Source organism: Polyodon spathula, chromosome 9 (genome assembly GCF_017654505.1).
Source record: "Polyodon spathula isolate WHYD16114869_AA chromosome 9, ASM1765450v1, whole genome shotgun sequence".
Taxonomy (NCBI): domain Eukaryota; kingdom Metazoa; phylum Chordata; class Actinopteri; order Acipenseriformes; family Polyodontidae; genus Polyodon; species Polyodon spathula.
This window is the reverse complement of record NC_054542.1, coordinates 50,179,565-50,200,621: the sequence shown is the minus strand read 5'-3', so window position 1 is coordinate 50,200,621 and position 21,057 is coordinate 50,179,565. Positions and strand designations below refer to the sequence as shown.

The 21,057-nt window shown below is 44.6% G+C and overlaps 2 protein-coding genes across 3 annotated transcripts; one reads left to right on the top strand and one right to left on the bottom strand.

Moving 5' to 3' along the window:
* Window positions 1-353: 353 nt before the first annotated feature.
* LOC121321002 (protein Jade-3-like) lies at window positions 354-15,148 on the top strand. Of its 2 annotated transcripts, none has more exons than XM_041259890.1 (12): window positions 354-746; window positions 4,094-4,162; window positions 4,703-4,762; window positions 6,781-6,863; window positions 7,251-7,408; window positions 7,827-8,017; window positions 8,547-8,758; window positions 8,988-9,155; window positions 9,368-9,484; window positions 10,111-10,554; window positions 11,054-11,171; window positions 13,796-15,148. In XM_041259890.1, exons 3-12 carry the CDS (start codon window positions 4,714-4,716, stop codon window positions 14,677-14,679), a joined length of 2,424 nt encoding a protein of 807 aa, XP_041115824.1. In that variant the 5' UTR covers window positions 354-746; window positions 4,094-4,162; window positions 4,703-4,713; the 3' UTR covers window positions 14,680-15,148. The 2 variants fall into 2 exon arrangements, with proteins under 2 accessions (XP_041115824.1, XP_041115823.1); XM_041259889.1 differs by having other exon boundaries at window positions 7,827-8,023.
* Window positions 15,149-17,129: 1,981 nt separating this feature from the next.
* LOC121321003 (G2/mitotic-specific cyclin-B3-like) lies at window positions 17,130-21,057 on the bottom strand. Its single transcript, XM_041259891.1, has 2 exons — window positions 18,032-21,057; window positions 17,130-17,980 (listed from the first exon to the last, which is right to left on the bottom strand). Exon 1 carries the CDS (start codon window positions 20,555-20,557, stop codon window positions 19,103-19,105), a length of 1,455 nt encoding a protein of 484 aa, XP_041115825.1. The 5' UTR covers window positions 20,558-21,057; the 3' UTR covers window positions 17,130-17,980; window positions 18,032-19,102.

Below are 21,057 nucleotides of genomic sequence, written 5' to 3'. Positions count from 1 at the left end.
TAGAAGTTTTATTTCACGGGCTGTATGATGCCTGTCGCAGGTCTGCAGGTCACTTGGGAGTTCTGGGTATGGAATTAAAGATTGCCCCATAAGATTTTTCAAATAATAGTTTTAGAAGCGTAGCAGGCTACTTTAAAACAAACAAACAAATAGAAAAATCACAATGATTGTACTAGACATTGTTTGGTTCCCTTAAAGAGACCTTGCTATGCATAACCTGCTGCTGCTGCGGGCAGATGCATAATAAGCACGTCTGATTAGTTCACACAGTGCAGCGCAACAAGAAGAGGGCAGTGAGGCTCGATACTTGAGGGAATTAATTCACTGTCCATGTGCACATACAGTACTGCTTAGCTGTGCCACATCGGTTTATATTGACAGAAATTAAACACAGCACTTGACAATGTAATAGCCATACACAACGATGTAACAGTCAAAAAACAAACAGACATGTTTGACAGGGTGGCTTTAAATAAAGTTTGTTTTAAAAAAATAGCTTCCAAGGTCTGTGGCAGGCAGAAGCTGATCCGAGGGAGAGGGAGAGAGAAGGCGGAGTCTAGGGCCCTGCACTACGGGTGCATAATAGGTCTGTTGTGCTGCTGCTGCCGAGTGGAGGGGAAATGGAGAGAGTGAATGAAAGGAAAAACTAAGAAAGGACGCGATTGATCCTGCGGCTGTCTCTTCGCGGAAGACGCTGAGAAGCAGCAGCACAGGTTCCCACGCTGATCGCGTTAATTCTCAGAAAGGTAAGGGCGCTGCATTATTAATACACTGCTCGCTCTCTATCAGTCTGTGTCTGCCATGCCAGGGCTGGCCCCGAATGGGTTGATACGGGCAAGGGCCTCATTGCTCCTGGCTGCATGGCCTTTTCCTTCTCTTTTCAATACAAAATGCTGAATGAGTGCATAAGGGCATGCCAGCACGGCGGCCCCGTTTCCCTGGCTGTGCGTTGTGCTGGATGCTGCGATATGTCGGAGGTGGTACGTGGTTAATATTGGCCGGTGAAAGTGTTGTTAGCACGAGTGGCAGTGGCGGTGGAGCCCTTGTTTGATTTCTTCAGCCAGCCACTTGTGCTGTTGTGTATTCATAATGCAGCAAGGCTACAGTTTGGCGGCAAGGCCACTCAGAATAGCCAGAGAAAGAGGAAGACACTCGTGAACGGACTCGACCAGTCTTTATCCTTTTGGTTATCAATATTATTATTGTATCCCCGTTGCTGATGGAGCACCCAACCAAGGAAGAACTTGTTAAAGCCCACAATTTATACTTAAGCAAGGTGGCCTTACTTGTATAAGAAATAGGTTTGCGCATGCTTACTTGTTTGGAAATCAGCATACACTTTTGTGTACTTTTTTGTTGTCATAAATTATTTTAAACTGTAAAAACAGACTACCTCGAGCAACAACAGTGGCAGCAATGTCCACGGTTCAAATCTAATTAGCACCACAAGTAGCTGGTACGTCAGAGGCGGCCTTTTAATATTGTTTTAAATACAGCGGTACAGTTTTATTTGGGTTGAAAATAAGAACGTGGATACAAATACAGAATCGGGGTCTGCGTGTGCCTGCGCCAGTGATGAACACGGGGCGAAACGGCATGCCCGCGTCGAGCTGTGTTGCTCTTTGTTCTAAACATATCCGGACACGACATGTGGAGTTTGTCACAGGTCGTGAATTTCTTTTCAACAGCGCCTAGGGGTTAACTACAGTAGTGTACGGTGCTGGTGATGCATCGACTGAGTGCCAGTGTACAGTACAACAATGTCTCGTTCACGTTTCATTTACTTATTTATATTTAGTTTAAGAAAAAAATAAACAATTAGGATACCTACTATTTTTGTTTAATATAAAGTACAAAATAATCCATTTACTTCTATAAAAAATTAGACACTCTTCTCATTTCCATACCTGGACATTAATTGAAAGTAGTTCTGAAAACCCAGGACCGGGTGGAAACCCAGGACCGGGTGCAGGGATAGTGCAAGTTTCAAGCCTGTATATATATATATATATATATATATATATATATATATATATATATATATATATATATATATATATATATCCAAAAAATTGTATTTGATTTAAATCAGATTTTTTTTTTCATTGTTATTTATTTATTTATTTTTGTAGTAAGGTAGTTGTAGCTATACAGTATCCCCAAACTGTACATTTAAGAATGTTGGAAATGGTGGTTTGTGAATAGTTTACATACCAAACTAAATTACTCAATCTCAAATGAATACATAAAAAATAAAGCACATTATTTATCACTGTGGTATCCTCAGTATGTGAACTGCAGGACTTTAGCGATGGAGTACGTCTGAGAAAAATCCCACTCTCGTCCCGGGCATTCTTTCCTCTTACTTTTCGTTCTTTGATTTCCTCATTGTGTGTCAGTCCAAACACACACAATTGCTACTTAGGACTGCTCTGGTTTTTATAGTGTGTTGAATTGTTAAAGTTCCTGATTGCACCACTAAATAAACCTGGTTTCAGCAGGTCTTAACACAGAGCTCAATTGTCTGTTTGGAACCCCATTATTTATATACTTTAGCAGCTGGTTGTAATTGAACTCCAACTTCGGAGAATGTTTGGTGTTGCCCTGCTACAGGTACTGTAGTTCTGGAACGGATGTGTTTTTTTTCCCCCGAAGTTACGTCAAGGCAACTTCTCTAACTCCGTAGAGTTCACACACACTGTTAATTAAATGGGAAAAAAACAGTTACTGAAGACAAGTTACCAGCTTTGAAAGCGTCTCTCTTTGTATAGGACTGAAATGGTGTTAAGATCACTGCCGTTTCTGGTTTGGTTTCTGCTCAGTAAATGTGTGTCAGAGCAGCTGAGGGACCGGTGTGCTTTATGGAATAATAAACACAAGCAGATCTCTAAACTTTCAGGTCTGGTGCATTGTGCATTTTTTTTCTCTTCAGACTGACAAACAGGCATGGTGCTGCAGTAGCTGGGTTGGGCCAGGATGCCCACAGTAAACTGACGATTGTTTGAGAAGTTACTTTGGATCACTGATCATCCTCCACAATGGTCTAGTTGAGTAATCCAGGTATAATACAAAAACAACATTTAGATCCCATAACTAATCCACGAATGCACTTGCTACCTCAATAAAGTTCAACTCCTTAGGAAAGCACGCCAGTGGAAAGTCATTAGGGTTTCCGTTGGATTCTTGGAGGATTTATTTAAACGTCTGTCTTTGTTTTAGAAGGGGCTCGTGCATTTGATCTTTTTTGACATCCACATTGACTTGTACACGTATCCTCACGTTATTACAGAGCAGGGGTGGGAATAAGACCCCATTGCATAGCAGTTTCTTCCATTCCTGGTTTTAATAAGACGCATCTGAGTTTGTTAGCTATAGGCTGTGGCTAATCAAGCTCATAATGAATCTGGAATAGATGAAACTGCCCTGCATAACCCTGAATTCACAGGGGGAGCCCAATGGCATGAATATCCAGACTCCTCTTGTACGAGAAGACCCCTGCGTGACCCTGAATTCACAGGGGGAGCCCAATGGCATGAATATCCAGACTCCTCTCTGTTACTTCTGGTTTCCCCTTGTATGTTACTGTCATTGGAGGCAGGTTTAAAATAATGCAATTAGACCCCTTTCTCACAATAGAACTTCTCATTTGTAAGTGATGGGGGGGGGGAGAGGGGGGCTTGCTTTTTTTTTTTTTTTTTTAACCTGAAGACAGAAGTAATGAAAAACTTTGGCAGCTGCTGTTTCTGAAATGGTAAAAAGCTAGATAGTGTTTTCTCTCTGAGATTTATGTCAATAATTAATGTTTTAGGGTTATAAAATTAGGTCAACTTGTTTTTTTTTTTTTTTTTTTTTTTTCTGGCAACAGTTGAAACTAGGAATTTGAATGTGACATTTCTAAACAAATTGAAGAGTTGTTATTTAAGTCTGAAATTTCCAAGTTTGAAGTTACTGACTTCTATAAATGCTGGTATCTGGAAAGCGGCTTGCTGTAATATTGAAAAATGCAAATGTTTCATCCTAGAGGAGGAGTAACTGTATTCACTGTGGTGAACAGTTGTTAGTGACCTGTCTGCGTTGTGTGCTGTTCTTGCAGGGATGTGAGGAGAGCAGTGCAGACTTGCCAGGACAACACACTAGAGTGCACAGGAGTTTGGGATTTATGGTGAGTACCTTGAGCCACATGCGGCAATTCAAGGATAGAGGGAGGGGATGGGTACTGACTGCCTTCTTTCTTAAAATGATTGAAATAAATTTCCTGATTAACCTGTGTGTGATATTGTGCACTCTGTCACATTCTCATTTAAGGTGTAGGTTAGATCTTAGTTGGATTTGTTGGAGTGTTGATATTATTATTATTATTATTATTATAATAACAGTACAATTTAATTCCATTTGTTTTATACTCTTAATTGTTCTAGCTCTACAAACTTAGTTTTTCGATTTTTACAATTAAAACCACATTTTGTATCGACTGTTTAATTGTTAATTTTGTGCGTGCGTGTGTGTGTGGGGGAAGTGCTTTGGGATTCTCGTGATGAAATGCGCTATAGAAATGTGAACTGTTATTAAACAAAGACTTCTGAGCACATTTCAAATGTGACCCTTTTTGCTGTGCAAGGCAGTGAGGAGGGGAGGACTGCTGTTTTCAACTTGTTGTTAATCATCTAATCTGATTTAGTTTGTTCTTTTCTTTCTTGTTTAGGGTACATCAGGATGAAACGCCACAGGCCTTCCAGTAGCAGTGACAGCTCTGACAATGAGAGTGAGTCCACTGCACCATTCTTAGCACTGCTGTCTCCCCAGTGTGTGGAAGTACAGCAGGGCCATCCAGCCCTGGTCCTGGAGGGATGCAATCCTGCAGCTTTTCTGGCTGTCTTTTAAATCAGCAATGGGAAAAGAAGTTCCGGTGTGGACCAATTCATTGGTTCAGTTCGATAATTGAGAACTCCAGCGGAACGAAAACCAGAAGACTCCGCGGCTCTCTGGGACCAGGGCTGACCACCCCTGAAATATCGTCATCACAATTCTGACATATTTCAAACAGGAAAAAAGGGTTGTATAGTGCAAGTACAGTCACTTGCAAAGTACCGCGAAAATATATTTGCATGTCTCTGTAAACAACACCGTTGTGTTTTTATACGACACATGATTAGGGGTGTAACGGTGTATCGACGAATCACGATGGATTCTTTACATGACGTACCGTATCGTAATAGAGGTATCTATCGTTTGTATCATCATGTAGAACCAAAAGCACAACATAGCTTACTATAGTGCGCCGGGTGGTCCTTGAATAAAGAATACTTGTGTTTTGTAGTTGGTATGAATACACACTTCCTATCTGATTTATTAACAAAATGGTTTATCCATAAATTATCATATGATATTCTGCATCATACAAGCAGCCCATCAGAACCATCACAAGTGTCATGATGCATATTGTATCGTAACTGGCATGTCAGTGTATCAACCATAGCAGCTGAGGAAAATGGATCTGCTTCCATGCCTTTTAATAAGGACTGTGTACATGCAGTGCAGGGATCCTCACTAGCAGAAAGGACAGGCACTGCAGGGATCCTCACTAGCAGAAAGGACAGGCACTGCAGGGATCCTCACTAGCAGAAAGGACAGGCTCTGCAGGGATCCTCACTAGCAGAAAGGACAGGCACTGCAGGGATCCTCACTAGCAGAAAGGACAGGCACTGCAGGGATCCTCACTAGCAGAAAGGACAGGCACTGCAGGGATCCTCACTAGCAGAAAGGACAGGCACTGCAGGGATCCTCACTAGCAGAAAGGACAGGCACTGCAGGGATCCTCACTAGCAGAAAGGACAGGCTCTGCAGGGATCCTCACTAGCAGAAAGGACAGGCACTGCAGGGATCCTCACTAGCAGAAAGGACAGGCACTGCAGGGATCCTCACTAGCAGAAAGGACAGGCTCAGCAGGGATCCTCGCTGGCAGAAAGGACAGACACTGCAGGGATCCTCACTAGAGAAAGGACAGGCAGTGCAGGGATCCTCACTAGCAGAAAAGCTGTGAGACTTGGATGGGCATCCAGGAGGTGTCCATGGTATTGCTGCTGTTTTGTTCTGTTCTGCTGCTGTTCTGTAGGAATGCCTGACTATTAGTCAGCAGCTGAGACTAGCGGTATGCAGATGTGTCTAACAGGATGTGGCATCTTCTTTGAGTGGGTTTTGGGCTAACTGCTGTAGAGCTCTGTGTGCAATATACAAACAGAGCAGCTGTTTTACTGAACTAGCCTAGTAGATATACCCCCCCCCCCTCCCCAATGTTTCATTATGAGGGGAAGATTGGGCTCCAGGGGCTCTAGTATTGCCAGGCAGAAATAAGTCGGCTGTCTGATTTTGTTCAGGGTGGTGGTTGTCAAACCTTTACCACATACAGCCATAGCTGTACGTTCTACATTGACAAAGATTTGGGTAAAACAAAAAGTAGTCATGTTTTAGTTGCTTCTTATTGCAATCAGTTTGAAGGACCTAGTTTTCTTCTGTAGTTTTCTTAAATGTGTTAAACAGGTTTGCCAACTTTCTAGGCCATGGATTTTGACCAGTAGAAAAAAAAAAAAATCCAGAATGGCAAGACTTGTCAGGTGGTTGGAGATTGGAGGTTATGTTTAGTCTTCATTCACCTCCGTCTTCTGTTGGAACCCATGCCAGCAGTGTGTTTGTGTAGTGCACAGATTATTGTAAAGGTGCTGCATTGTTTTAAATTGCCTACCTTGCAGTTCAAATAAGCCTCCTATTTATTTTGGTTTGTAGGTCCCTCCACATCGTTCTCGTCGTCCTACAAGTATGGGGACAAAGTGGACATTGCTGTCAGCCAGCCGAAGAAGCCTGCTGAGGTAAGGGAATAGACAAAGCCTGTTTCCAGAGAGCCCATTTCCACTGCACACCACACTGCTTCCACGTTGGGTGTGCTGTAAGAACTGAAAGACAAAACCTGTATTAATGACAATGGGCAGCTTGACACCCTACAGTATACCAGTAGGGTGTTGCAGGATTTGAGTTCTGAAATGGGCAGGGGCAACCAGAGAAAAACTGGGCCTGAAACAGGACCAGACAAAAAGACTAAAGAGACTGCGTTATTGGTCAGAAGTGTTGCGCACCGCTTTCGTATTGTCCCCGTCCCCTTTCAATCCTGCATACCGCCTACCCACCCCCACTCGTACCAAGCAGCCTTTTAAGAGAGCGGTTAAACACAAAGTGAACTCCTGCTTTTGTTCCTCCAGGTGTTCAGAAAAGACCTGATCAGTGCTATGAAGCTGCCGGACTCGCACCACATTAACCCTGAAGAGTACTACCTCCTGGCTGACACATGGAAGCAGGAGTGGGAGAAGGGGGTGCAGGTCCCAGCCAGCCCCGACTCCATCCTGCAGCCTTCCCTCAGGCAGGTCCTCAACCCGCACGCTGCGCCTCACAGCCAGTGCCTGCTGTCAAGTGGTGCTTTATGCTTTCTGAATCCCAGGCTAATGAAACGTTTGAGTACCTGCTGTGCCATGCTAAAAAATAGCACTTACACATTGTTCTATTAAAAATGTTTGTTAAAAGCAAGCACACAACATCAATCGTAGAGACAGGAATTGTGTAGAGTAATATACTCGGCAGTTTTACACTAATTATATGATGAGACCTCATCATGGGACTGTCACATTGTTATTAACAGGGAGTGCGGTTCTAGCTAAATTATCATGTTGTTATTAACGGGGTGGGGTTCTAGCTGAATTGTCACGTTATTATTAACAGGGGGTGGGGTTCTAGCTGAATTGTCACGTTATTAACTGGGAGTGTTGCTGGGCTGCTTGCAGGGTCATCGCAGAGAAGCCGAAGGAGAGCCTGTTTGTTCGGCAGCGGAAGTACATCCAGTGCTCCAGCCAGGAGCCCGTGGAGTCCGGCTATGTGAACATCATGGAGCTGGCTGAGTCCATGTGCCGCTATGACCTGGACGACATGGACCTCTTCTGGCTGCAGGAGCTCAACGCTGAACTGGAGGAGCTGGGTGAGGGTGAGCGAGAGGGAGAGCCAGCCTTCTGAGTCTCTCTGCTGATGCTGACTCTCATTGTACTTCGCTAAAAACTGCTAGATTGTTCTTGTATCACCACCTGGAAACATACCTCTACCATTGTTTATAGTCCAGTGCTGGTGCAAGAGAGGTTTCTGCTATTTTGCAAGGCTTAGAAATAATGGAAATGCTCATTGTTTTCCAATGTATAGCAATGTAAGGTTGAGCATGTAACTGCAGTATAATTTAAATTGTCTGTGCTTTTGTCATGCATCTTAGAATAAACAATTTATAACAATTTTGAAGTTTGTTGTCTGCATGGCTACCAAGATATTTAACGGGTACAAAGAATTAAACACAGTATGCAAGTGTTTCATTTGTTAGGAAGAAGCACTCTGCTCTGCTTCTTACTGACATCAAATGCCCTGAATCCTTTGAGCAAAAGTCTTGGTTTTGCTGTCCTGTGGAAAATGCCCAAGAACTAAACGAGAGGCTGATTTAGAGGCTGTTTGTTCCTCCCTGGCAGGATGCAGTCTGCTGGATGAGTTCACCATGGAGAAGGCCATGGAGGCTCTGGAGAGGCAGTGCCATGAGAGCATGAACCACGCCATTGAGACGGAGGAGGGGCTGGGCATCGAGTATGACGAGGACGTCATCTGTGATGTGTGCCGTTCCCCTGACAGCGAGGAGGGAAATGACATGGTCTTTTGTGACCAGTGCAACATCTGCGTGCATCAGGTGGGCTGAGTGGGGAAGACACGCAGGACTGTGCAAGGGTGGAGACTACTGGGGATGGGATAAACCGTTAACTTGTCTGGGACCGCCTACTTTGTTCTCATACTTTCATCAAAGTAAATGCTTCATGAAACCGGCCCTTGGTGTCTGTTAGCCGCACCTCCAGATTTTGACTGGGGATCCCTAGTCCCTGCAGTTGTGTTCATATCCCTGCCTGTCTCGTCTGCTGCAGGCGTGCTACGGGATCCTGAAGGTACCGCATGGCAGCTGGCTGTGCCGGACCTGCGTGCTGGCGATCCACCCGCAGTGTCTGCTGTGCCCGCAGAGGGGAGGCGCCATGAAGGCAACGCGGGCCGGGACTAAGTGGGCCCATGTCAGCTGTGCCCTGTGGATTCCAGAGGTAATGTCCAAGGGCTTTGCACACCTCTGTTTATTTAAATATGTGTTGGGAAGTCGCACACATTGGCTGTTGACAGAAAACTGGTAGTGGGTTAGAAGGGGAAACGGTGAAACATGTTACCAGTTTTTATAAAGCAAGCCATACTATGCATGGTTCTTTTTGGAAGGTATCCTGTGCTGTGATTGCTAATGTACCTTTGCCCCTGTTTCTAGGTCAGCATTGCTTGTCCAGAGAGAATGGAGCCTATCACCAAGGTGTCTCACATCCCACCCAGTCGCTGGGCGCTGGTCTGCAGTCTGTGCAAACTCAAGACGGGTGCTTGTATTCAGGTACAGTCAATCCATGGCTGTCCTACACGTGTCATGTGCATGTAGGAGTTCGCATAGGGTATTCCTCTCATTGTGTCTTCTGATTACCTGCTGCAGGAGGCTTCAGACTGTACTCCTCTGGGTTTGACACTAGGTCATGTCACAAGTTAAAAGTACAGCCCACTGTAGTCTACGCTTTCAAAAACACTTGGTGAAAAAATTGAGAAACTTCTAATGTTTCAGCTGTTTTAAAATCTGTCACTAAGTCGAAATATGAGACAAATATATCTGAATTCTCATTGTCACACTGCACTCTGGAGTAGTAATTCTCATTGGCACAGTGCGCTCTGGAGTAGTAATTCTCATTGGCACAGTGCGCTCTGGAGTAGTAATTCTCATTGTCACACTGCACTCTGGAGTAGTAATTCTCATTGGCACAGTGCGCTCTGGAGTAGTAATTCTCATTGTCACACTGCCCTCTGGAGTAGTAATTCTCATTGTCACACTGCGCTCTGGAGTAGCAATTCTCATTGTCACACTGCGCTCTGGAGTAGTAATTCTCATTGTCACACTGCGCTCTGGAGTAGTAATTCTCATTGTCACACTGCGCTCTGGAGTAGTAATTCTCATTGTCTCCCTCTCTACAGTGCTCGGTGAAGAGCTGCATCACAGCATTCCATGTGACCTGTGCGTTCCAGCACAGCTTGGAGATGAAGACCATCCTGGACGAGGGGGACGAGGTCAAGTTCAAGTCGTACTGCCTGAAGCACAGCAAGCCCACGGCAGGGGAGCCCCGGCCCAAGCCTGCCACAGAGACGGAGAAGACCAGCCTGCGGGCCCAGAAGCTGCTGGCACTGGAGGAGCAGTTCTACACCCTGGTGCGCTCCGAGGACCTGGCCTGCCAGCTGGGGCTGCCCGAGCACATTCTGGACTTCGTTTACCAGTACTGGAAACTGAAGCGCAAGAGCAACTTCAACAAGGCTCTGCTGCCGCCCATGGAAGGGGAGGAGAACATGTTGCTGCAGCCCAGGGAGGACAGCATCCACACCCGCATGAGGATGTTCATGCACCTGCGCCAGGACCTGGAGAGGGTACCTTCCACTGTCTCAGGGCTGCTAACAAACTACACAGACACATGCTCTAGCGGGTTACTAGCTTTGCCTTGCAGGAAATATGTGCAGTGAATAGCTGGAGTACTCTTACTTGCAGTCATATTATTTCTTGGTATTTTTTTAATGTTGATTTTAGGCACACTTGTGCTGTTTTCAGGTGATTCTTACTTTACATCCATTTCTTAATGTGAGCCCCATTTTTAAATAGCTTGATTCTGTATGTTTCACATTATAAGATGTGATGCATATTAAAAGATGAGGCTGTTTAAAGATGGAGCTCATATTAACAATGGATAGGATTTGAAATGGAAATCGGAATGCAGCAATAGAAAAGTTCACTTCTGCAAATATGGTAGTTTTGTTTTATTTTTTTGGATGTCACTCGTAGACAGAATTGCCATCTTTTTAGTCTGTTCCCCCCACACACCCCCCCTCCTTTAAAGCACTGATTTCTTTTGTTCCTTCTGTGTCACCGCAGGTAAGAAACTTGTGTTACATGGTGAGCAGACGAGAGAAGCTGAAACTGTCTCAAAGCAAAGCTCAAGAGCAGATCTTCAACCTCCAGGTGCAACTCGTCAACCAGGAACTCACTGCAGGTACTCTGGGTTTACCTGTTACACCTGGGTCTGTACTGTAGAGAATAACCAGGAACTCACTGCAGGTACTCTGGGTTTACCTGTTACACCTGGGTCTGTACTGTAGAGAATAACCAGGAACTCACTGCAGGTAGTCTGGGTTTACCTGTTACACCTGGGTCTGTACTGTAGAGAATAACCAGGAACTCACTGCAGGTACTCTGGGTTTACCTGTTACACCTGGGTCTGTACTGTAGAGAATAACCAGGAACTCACTGCAGGTAGTCTGGGTTTACCTGTTACACCTGGGTCTGTACTGTAGAGAATAACATAAGAACATAAGAACGTTTACAAACGAGAGGAGGCCATTCGGCCCATCTTGCTCGTTTGGTTGTTAGTAGCTTATTGATCCCAAAATCTCATCAAGCAGCTTCTTGAAGGATCCCAGGGTGTCAGCTTCAACAACATTACTGGGGAGTTGATTCCAGACCCTCACAATTCTCTGTGTAAAAAAGTGTCTCCTATTTTCTGTTCTGAATGCCCCTTTTTCTAAACTCCATTTGTGACCCCTGGTCCTTGTTTCTTTTTTCAGGCTGAAAAAGTCCCTTGGGTCGACACTGTCAATACCTTTTAGAATTTTGAATGCTTGAATTAGGTCGCCACGTAGTCTTCTTTGTTCAAGACTGAACAGATTCGATTCTTTTAGCCTGTCTGCATATGACATGCCTTTTAAGCCCGGATTAATTCTGGTCGCTCTTCTTTGCACTCTTTCTAGAGCAGCAATATCTTTTTTTATAGCGAGGTGACCAGAACTGAACACAATATTCAAGATGAGGTCTTACTAGTGCATTGTACAGTTTTAACATTACTTCCCTTGATTTAAATTCAACACTTTTCACAATGTATCCGAGCATCTTGTTAGCCTTTTTTATAGCTTCCCCACATTGTCTAGATGAAGACATTTCTGAGTCAACAAAAACTCCTAGGTCTTTTTCATAGATTCCTTCTCCAATTTCAATATCTCCCATATGATATTTATAATGTACATTTTTATTTCCTGCGTGCAGTACCTTACACTTTTCTCTATTAAATGTCATTTGCCATGTGTCTGCCCAGTTCTGAATCTTGTCTAGATCATTTTGAATGACCTTTGCTGCTGCAACAGTGTTTGCCACTCCTCCTACTTTTGTGTCGTCTGCAAATTTAACAAGTTTGCTTACTATACCAGAATCTAAATCATTAATGTAGATTAGGAATAGCAGAGGACCTAATACTGATCCCTGTGGTACACCGCTGGTTACCACACTCCATTCTGAGGTTTTTCCTCTAATCAGTACTTTCTGTTTTCTACATGTTAACCACTCCCTAATCCATGTACATGTGTTTCCTTGAATCCCAACTGCGTTCAGTTTGAGAATTAATCTTTTGTGCGGGACTTTGTCAAAAGCTTTCTGGAAATCTAAATAAACCATGTCATATGCTTTGCAATTATCCATTATCGATGTTGCATCCTCAAAAAAATCAAGCAAGTTAGTTAGGCACGATCTCCCTTTCCTAAAACCATGTTGACTGTCTCCCAGTACCCTGTTACCATATAGGTAATTTTCCATTTTGGATCTTATTATAGTTTCTATAAGTTTGCATATAATAGAAGTCAGGCTTACTGGTCTGTAGTTACCTGGTTCAGTTTTGTTTCCCTTTTTGTGGATCGGTATTACGTTTGCAATTTTCCAGTCTGTCGGTACCACCCCTGTGTCAAGAGACTGCTGCATGATCTTGGTTAGCGGTTTGTAAATTACTTCTTTCATTTCTTTGAGTACTACTGGGAGGATCTCATCAGGGGATAACCAGGAACTTACTGCAGGTACTCTGGGTTTACCTGTAGCTCCATACCCCCTGGATGCCTGCTCTGCTGTACAGTGTTTACAGTAGTTTGAAGAGGGGGTGTCCCTCCAGTTACTCGGTGAATGTACCTTTCATATCATGTAGTAAAGACGCAAGACGTGGAGAAAGCAGTGCTCGCTCATGTCTTGGTGGGGGAATGGCTCTCTTACATGATTTAATTTGGAAGAAATAATTTTTCTTGTGTGATGCTCCACTTCTAATGCAGAATGGGTTTAAGAGCGTCAATAAGAGAAAGCTAAATGTTTCATGTAGGCTCAGACAAGCCTGCAGTGTTTCAAGACCCTTTCCTGAGGTTGTGCTTGACTTGCAGTGTGTGTCAATGGGTCCATACAGTATTCAGACAGGACTACCCCTGAGGCAGGGGACCTAGCCAGTGAGGCAGCTGCCCAGGGAGTCTTCTACACAGATTTCTGTAGTATAAGCTTGTTGTTGACTCTTCTGCCATGAAAGCAAAGCTCTGTGCTCTGAGGTAACTTTGCACTTCTGCAATAACATATTACATTTGGCAAAAGACTCTGCTAAAAAAATGTCACGCACTAGTGAAGATTTTTGGTTCCTGAAGTAATGGTTCCTGAAATAATGTTTCTGATTACCTTGTACTGTACTTAATCCACTGGAAATAAATCTTGTCTTTTTCCCCCCAATATAATTCCACTGTCTGAATTGTTTCATTTTAGTTTGTTGTTTTTGGACAAGATGCGGACTGACTGAGGTGTCTGTGGTGTTGTCTCTCTCCTCAGGGCTTCCCCTGTCAGGCCCGCTGGAAAGTGTGCTGTTCAGGGCCCCTCCTCGGATAACGCTCAAACTGAAGATGCCCAAAGGAGCTTTAGGAAACGGCAAGGCTGGCTCCAAGTCCGGGAACGGGCCCCTGTGCCCCGACAACAGCGGGAACGTCTCCAACAAGGGCAGTGGTGCTGCTCCGCAGGGGCCCCTGAGAGCCGGAGAGAAGATCAAGTCACACCTCCGGGCTGCGAGAGAGGACCGCAACAACGGCCTGCTTCCCGGCTTGGGGCTCCCTCAGACAGACTGCCTGCCGGCCCCCCCTCTCAAACCCTCGGGGAAACCTATGGCGCTCCATGCTGCTCTGCATGGGCAGCCTTCTCCTAATGGGAATGGCAGACTGGAGCGAGAGCGCGTCCGGCCCCCCAAACCAAACGGACTCATGGACAAAAGAGACGGCTCCTGCCAGACTCCCTGTGAGCAGGGCCTCCCCAAAAAGGGAGCGGGTGCTGGGGGTGGAGGCAGCGGCGGCGCTGGCAACTTCAGGAAATCAGCTATGGAGCACTTCAGCCGCTCCTTCAAGGAGGCCACAGACAGCCTGGTGCGGACGACGGAAGACCTGCGAAGCTCTGGTAAGCCCTCTCGGAAAAACACTGCCAAGGAGAGGCTGTGGACCAAACCAGCCCCCGAGAGGCAGGCTGGCAGCGGGCAGCCCTACCAGGAGAACGACGGCTACTGCCCGGATCTGGAGCTGAGCGACTCGGAGACGGAGGCAGATGGAAAGCGTGAGCCCTCACGCCTGCAGGGCAGCAGCTCTGAGGGGGACAGCCCAGAGCGACACTACGGCAAAAGCAGCAGCTGCAGTAAAGTGGCTCTGGTGTGCCGGCCCTCTGTGCAGAGGTGATGACTGACTGACTGACTGTGGCAGTGCAGCCTTCCAGCTCCCTGGCTCTCTTTTAAGGTTTGGCTTTGGCGCTGGGAAGGGCAGTGTGAGTGTCGGGTGTCAGTCGTTCTCACGCCTGGTAGTCTTCATCATAAGAAGATTGTGCCCTCGGCCTGAACAGGCTTCCCCAGCATAGGTTTCAGGCGTGGACTGGCAGCCATTCAGCCCATTCCCGTGCCCACCATGTTTGCTGTAGAGCAGTAGGACTGTATGAGGAGACCTTCAATTCAATGAGGAAAAAAAATTGTCATGAATATTACAAACGGTATTCTTCTTCACGGGGGTACCAGGTGCAAGGGAGTACAAGCCATCTCTGAACTGTCCCGGGGGTTAGACCTTACATAAAGGGCCGTGTTGTCCTTTGTCCTTTCTGTCCAGCTTCTTTTGAGTTGTACACAGAGCTAACTAATAAAAATGATATACAACTTTTTAAAAATTATTTTTTATATACAGGACTGTACATGGGTACTCTCCTTCTGGGGAGCAAATTTGTTGAAATCGCCGGTCTTACAAACACTGAATAAATGACCACCTTGTTTATACAGTAGTTTACAGGGAGGATACTACCATCACCACAGGATAGCTGCTGGGTTGGAGGGCAGTCGTAAATATTGGCAATCAGCTGCTTGTCTCCTATGAAGCTTTACAGTGTGTCTGTCTGTTTATATTAAGGAGGTGATGTAAAGCTGTTTGTGAACGTGGAGTTTTTTTGTTCTCTAAATTCTTGAGCCAGTTTCCAGATTTGGAATGAAGTGAAACACAACTTTAATTGTTACTTGCTTAGAAGTTTCTCCTTGTGAGAAGGTTTATTGTACAGGTTTATAACTTGAAATGCCTTTGAAGTAATGGGCAACTGAAACACACACACACACACACACACACACACATATGTAAATGGTGTTAAATGCACGGTTTAACATTTTGGTTGACTAAATCCTTGCACTCAGTTCAAGCACAAATTGAAACTTGGGAGTGACCTGTTACTTGTTTGACTGCAGGCTTTACTCAGATTCTCTGTAATGAGGAGGCCTGGTAATCCACAAATCAAACAAGACCTGCTTCATGATGGCATCTCTGAATTGCCTGGGGGTGCGGGTGGTTGAAACATCTGAAGTTGCACACAGGAAGCTATGTTGGTATTCATATTGTCCTGAGTGCATTGGTGTTATTTTGTGGTTTTCCACAAGAGGGCGCTTGAAGACCACTGTGAGTACAATGTTGGGCGGTGTTTTCAGGGAGTCCTCGGTTTGCTGTGACCTGATTTAGGGTTTCAAAGGAGGTGTGTGTTTTGTTTTTTTGTTTTTTGAGGGGAGAGGTATGAAGATGAGGTGTTCACTGTATTGAGAGGTATGAAGATGAGGTGTTCACTGTATTGAGAGGTATGAAGATGAGGTGATCACTGTATTTGTAGAGAGCATATCTGCAAAGTTTTGCCAAAAAACTACATGAATTCAGCTAAATGTGTAAGTGAAGCAATCTCTGGAAAATGCAGGTCCTACTGAAATGAGTATTTTTTTCACTTATGCTTTGCTTTTCCTAATCTGTTGCCTTAATCTGTAGCCTTTTGTTTTGGCTGTGATGTGTTTGTGTGTATTGGAAGAATACTGCCTGTGCAGTGGAGTGGGCTGTTTCTGAGAGGAGTGGCAGCCCCTCCTCCAGTTGTTGGGTTCTCTTTATACGCTGTTCACACGAGAGATTTCAATCTTTCACCTTTGTTTCAAACTTTAAATTGTGTAATTTAATATTGTTTCTGGGGCCATATGAAAAAACATGCATGTCTTAATGGGACAGAAAACATAAACATTGTTTTATTATAACTGTTCCTTATACACGCCAAGACCTGAAGGGAAACTGTGTGTGTGTGCGCGCACGCAATCCCTGTAGTTTATCGTTTGTGCACATGCAATCCATGTAGTGTACCGTGTGTGTGCCCCAGCACTGTGGACTGTTGTACAATCTCTGTTCCAGTTGTAAATTCAGCCTCTCTGCAGCTCCCCAGCACTGCAGATTGTTGTTCAGCAGGGCTGTATTCACAAGCTGCTAATGTTACAGACCCAGCAAGAAACAACTGAGGTGCAGGCCTGTGCCTGCGGCCCTAAAGGGATCTCCAGTTATTTATTTGAAGCTATTTTAATATCGCTATTGTGTTTTCTTGGTGTTGACCTGGCCACTGGGGAATGCTTTTTGTGTGTGTGTATAATGTATATATATGTGTGTGTATATATTGTATTACACTACACACTCTCTGTTCTCCTTAGCCGGTCATTGCCTCAGTTTATTTTGCTTGTGCCCTGAAAAAGTGGGCAGAAACTGGATCATCCTGTAAACAATTCAGTATGTAGTTTGCAGGATTCGCACGACACACAGGGTTTCGACAGACTGCTTATGTGTCTCTGTGTCCTACTTTTTAATTTTTTTTTTATTTTTTTATTTTTTTATTTAAAGACTTAACACAATGTTTGTAATATCCCCAGCAAGCCACTTTGAAAAGAACCTCGTACATGACCTCAGAACCGTGAGCTGTACATGAGAGACTTGTTACGTTTGCTTGTGATGCCAGCGCTGCAGTCCTTTCTGTTCCTCTCCAGTTAAACAGCTCTTTTCAGAGGGGAAGTTGCTGCTGTTTGCTCTCATCAAGGTTTTTTGTTTCAGTTTTGAAATGAATGGTACACTGGACATTTTATAGAGTTTGGCCATATCACGAATATGGTTGCAGTTCTGTATGTATTTGTGTTGCATTGTTTATTGACAGGTTCATTCATTGCCCTACTAAGGGTTTCATTATGTAGTTCACTAGCTTGTGTATGGAGCTCTTCACTGTTCAGTACCTGCGTGTCTGATCCAGGTATGATGTATGCATTCCATGAAATGACTTGTTCGATACACTTGGTTTGAAATGATTTTATACGTGAGCTTTCACAGTTGAACCAAGTCTTTCGGATGAACCCCCCCCCCCCTCCTTTCCTTTTTACAGGAACCCTTTTTCATAAAATTTTTGAAAATGCTAACCCTGACTGATTTGATGTTTCTTCACTTCTGGGAATTGTATAGTGATGCAACCAAAGCATTCTTTTTATTTATTTATTTTTACTGCTGAGTGGCAGCGTTCAAAATGTTGCTGTTTTTTTTATTTTTTTTTAAATACAGAAGTGTTCCATGCAACCTGAATGGGTTACCAACTGGGCAGAGGCTGCTTTAAGGTGCCATACACCTGTATTAGAGAGAAATGTGATCTACTGCCCAGTAAGAGCTGCCCATACACCTGTATTAGAGAGAAATGTGATCTACTGCCCAGTAAGAGCTGCCCATACACCTGTATTGGAGAGAAATGTGTTCTACTGCCCAGTAAGAGCTGGTCCCTGTACTGCAAATAAAGCACATTTACTGTATGTTGTACTGATCAATGCGAAAACATGTCAGCATACCCACCTTATAACAAGAAAAAATATATAACAAGTTCCAGATTCTTGAAACCCTTTAACCCCACTGCTGCCCAGGGGTGGAGTTCAGTTTAGTTGCTGACACCACAGAAAGTCCTGGTCTTGCATGTGAACTCTGAGAGAGACGTCCATTCAGCTCCGTCGTTCCTGGAAATATAACTGCTTTACCTCAATGTCTTGACGTGCAGGTGTGTTTTTAATGTGTTAACTGATCAATTAACGGCAGCAAGGTGCTGACCCTACTTACTACTGGACACGCCAAGTGGTTTTGATTTTGCAGGGATTGTGGTTTCCTCCCTTTTACAAGAGAGTGGGCTCTTCCACTCCTGGTCTTTCTTCCACCTCTTCTAGTTTCTTCGAACCAATCCAGCCTCTTCCAAACCCTAAAATAGTTCTCTTTGTGTGATTGCAACTGTTATTCTTTGATTAGAATGAGCCTCCAGCACTGTCTTACACAGTCCTAGATCAATAGCAGAGATACTTCCCACTGAATCTGAATGATGCAGCTTCTATTGCATGATCTTTACACTGATGAAGAATGGATGTACTGTTTGAGTACATTACAACAGGGCCAGCCATGCAACACTTTGAAATGCAAACCATGTGCTTATTGTTGCTGCATGAATAAGCAAAAAACCCTTTCCTCAATAAGTGTGGTAAATAGTTACACAGTCATGCCCTTTTACAGACTTTGCCCTTTTATTAATGAATTAGAAAAACTGCACTGCCAGCACAATGTGGCTGCTGGAATGGTCCGGCTGACTTCTGTATTAAAGGAGTAACTCCATTGGGTTCCCAGCTTCTCTTACTATAGTACGCTCGTATAATGCCATCTTGCATACTGTCATGTGAACAACCTCAAAGTTTCCTTTCCACACAGCAAGCCCAGTGCCTGCTCTGGAATCTATGTAGCAAGGGCATTTCAGAAGCAGGGCAGATATTTCTTACAATTGAACAAACTTAATATAGGTAGCATTTGTCTCAAGCTGCTGTATACAGTGTAATTGAGGCTGACTCGTGTTTTCAGACTCCTGCAGTAGGATGGGTATACAGTGTAACTGAGGCTGACTCGTGTTTTGCTCCTGCAGTAGGATGGGTATACAGTGTAATTGAGGCTGACTCATGTTTTGCTCCTGCAGTAGGATGGGTATACAGTGTAACTGAGGCTGACTCGTGTTTTGCTCCTGCAGTAGGATGGGTATACAGTGTAATTGAGGCTGACTCATGTTTTGCTCCTGCAGTAGGATGGGTATACAGTGTAATTGAGGCTGACTCGTGTTTTGCTCCTGCAGTAGGATGGGTATACAGTGTAACTGAGGCTGACTCGTGTTTTGCTCCTGCAGTAGGATGGGTATACAGTGTAATTGGGGCTGACTCGTGTTTTGCTCCTGCAGTAGGATGGGTATGCAGTGTAATTGAGGCTGACTCGTGTTTTGCTCCTGCAGTAGGATGGGTATACAGTGTAATTGAGGCTGACTCGTGTTTTGCTCCTGCAGTAGGATGGGTATACAGTGTAATTGAGGCTGACTCGTGTTTAGCTCCTGCAGTAGGATGGGTATACAGTGTAATTGGGGCTGACTCGTGTTTTGCTCCTGCAGTAGGATGGGTATACAGTGTAGCTGAGGCTGACTCGTGTTTTGCTCCTGCAGTAGGATGGGTATACAGTGTAATTGAGGCTGACTCGTGTTTTGCTCCTGCAGTAGGATGGGTATACAGTGTAATTGAGGCTGACTCGTGTTTTGCTCCTGCAGTAGGATGGGTATACAGTGTAATTGAGGCTGACTCGTGTTTTGCTCCTGCAGTAGGATGGGTATACAGTGTAATTGAGGCTGACTCGTGTTTTGCTCCTGCAGTAGGATGGGTATACAGTGTAATTGAGGCTGACTCGTGTTTTGCTCCTGCAGTAGGATGGGTATACAGTGTAATTGAGGCTGACTCGTGTTTTGCTCCTGCAGTAGGATGGGTATACAGTGTAATTGAGGCTGACTCGTGTTTTGCTCCTGCAGTAGGATGGGTATACAGTGTAATTGAGGCTGACTCGTGTTTTGCTCCTGCAGTAGGATGGGTATACAGTGTAATTGAGGCTGACTCGTGTTTTGAGACTCCTGCAGTAGGATGGGTATACAGTGTAATTGAGGCTGACTCGTGTTTAGCTCCTGCAGTAGGATGGGTATACAGTGTAATTGAGGCTGACTCGTGTTTTGAGACTCCTGCAGTATGATGGGTCTACAGTGTAATTGAGGCTGACTCGTGTTTAGCTCCTGCAGTAGGATGGGTATACAGTGTAATTGAGGCTGACTCGTGTTTTGAGACTCCTGCAGTAGGATGGGTATACAGTGTAATTGAGGCAGACTCGTGACTTGAGTAAACAATCCCATGTAGACCATCAAAGTTGTCATACCTGAAAATCAAAGCAAGTCAAATGTAAACCTGCCCTTTTCAGCATGTAGGTGTTTGCTTGGATCCAGTGAAATTTCTATATCCCTGAAGACAATGCAGCTGGAAAGGTGTGGTTTTTAGACCCATTCTGGCCCTGGCATGTGTTTGAAATTGTTGAAGCTGGGCAGGTTAGTACTGGTGCAGTACAATTTACTCTGCCACTTTGCAAAGAGCTGTAGCACGTTGCAGCATTCCTGCTGTACCAGTCAGGGTTTCACATGGAACACGGGTTTGACCAACATCAGAGTCGTCGGCATTCTCGTTTCACTGTGCTTTGCTAGGCTTTACTGTACTTTGTTGTGCTTGTACCATGATTTCACTGTGCTTTACACTAGGCTAGAGTTTCAGTGGTTCTCATGCAGTGCAACTGTAACCAAGCACTGATGTAATCATGCTTTTTTGTAAAGTATTCATGGGTGCCATATATTCCTGGCAGCTCTTCAGCTCAGCGAGGTTTGTG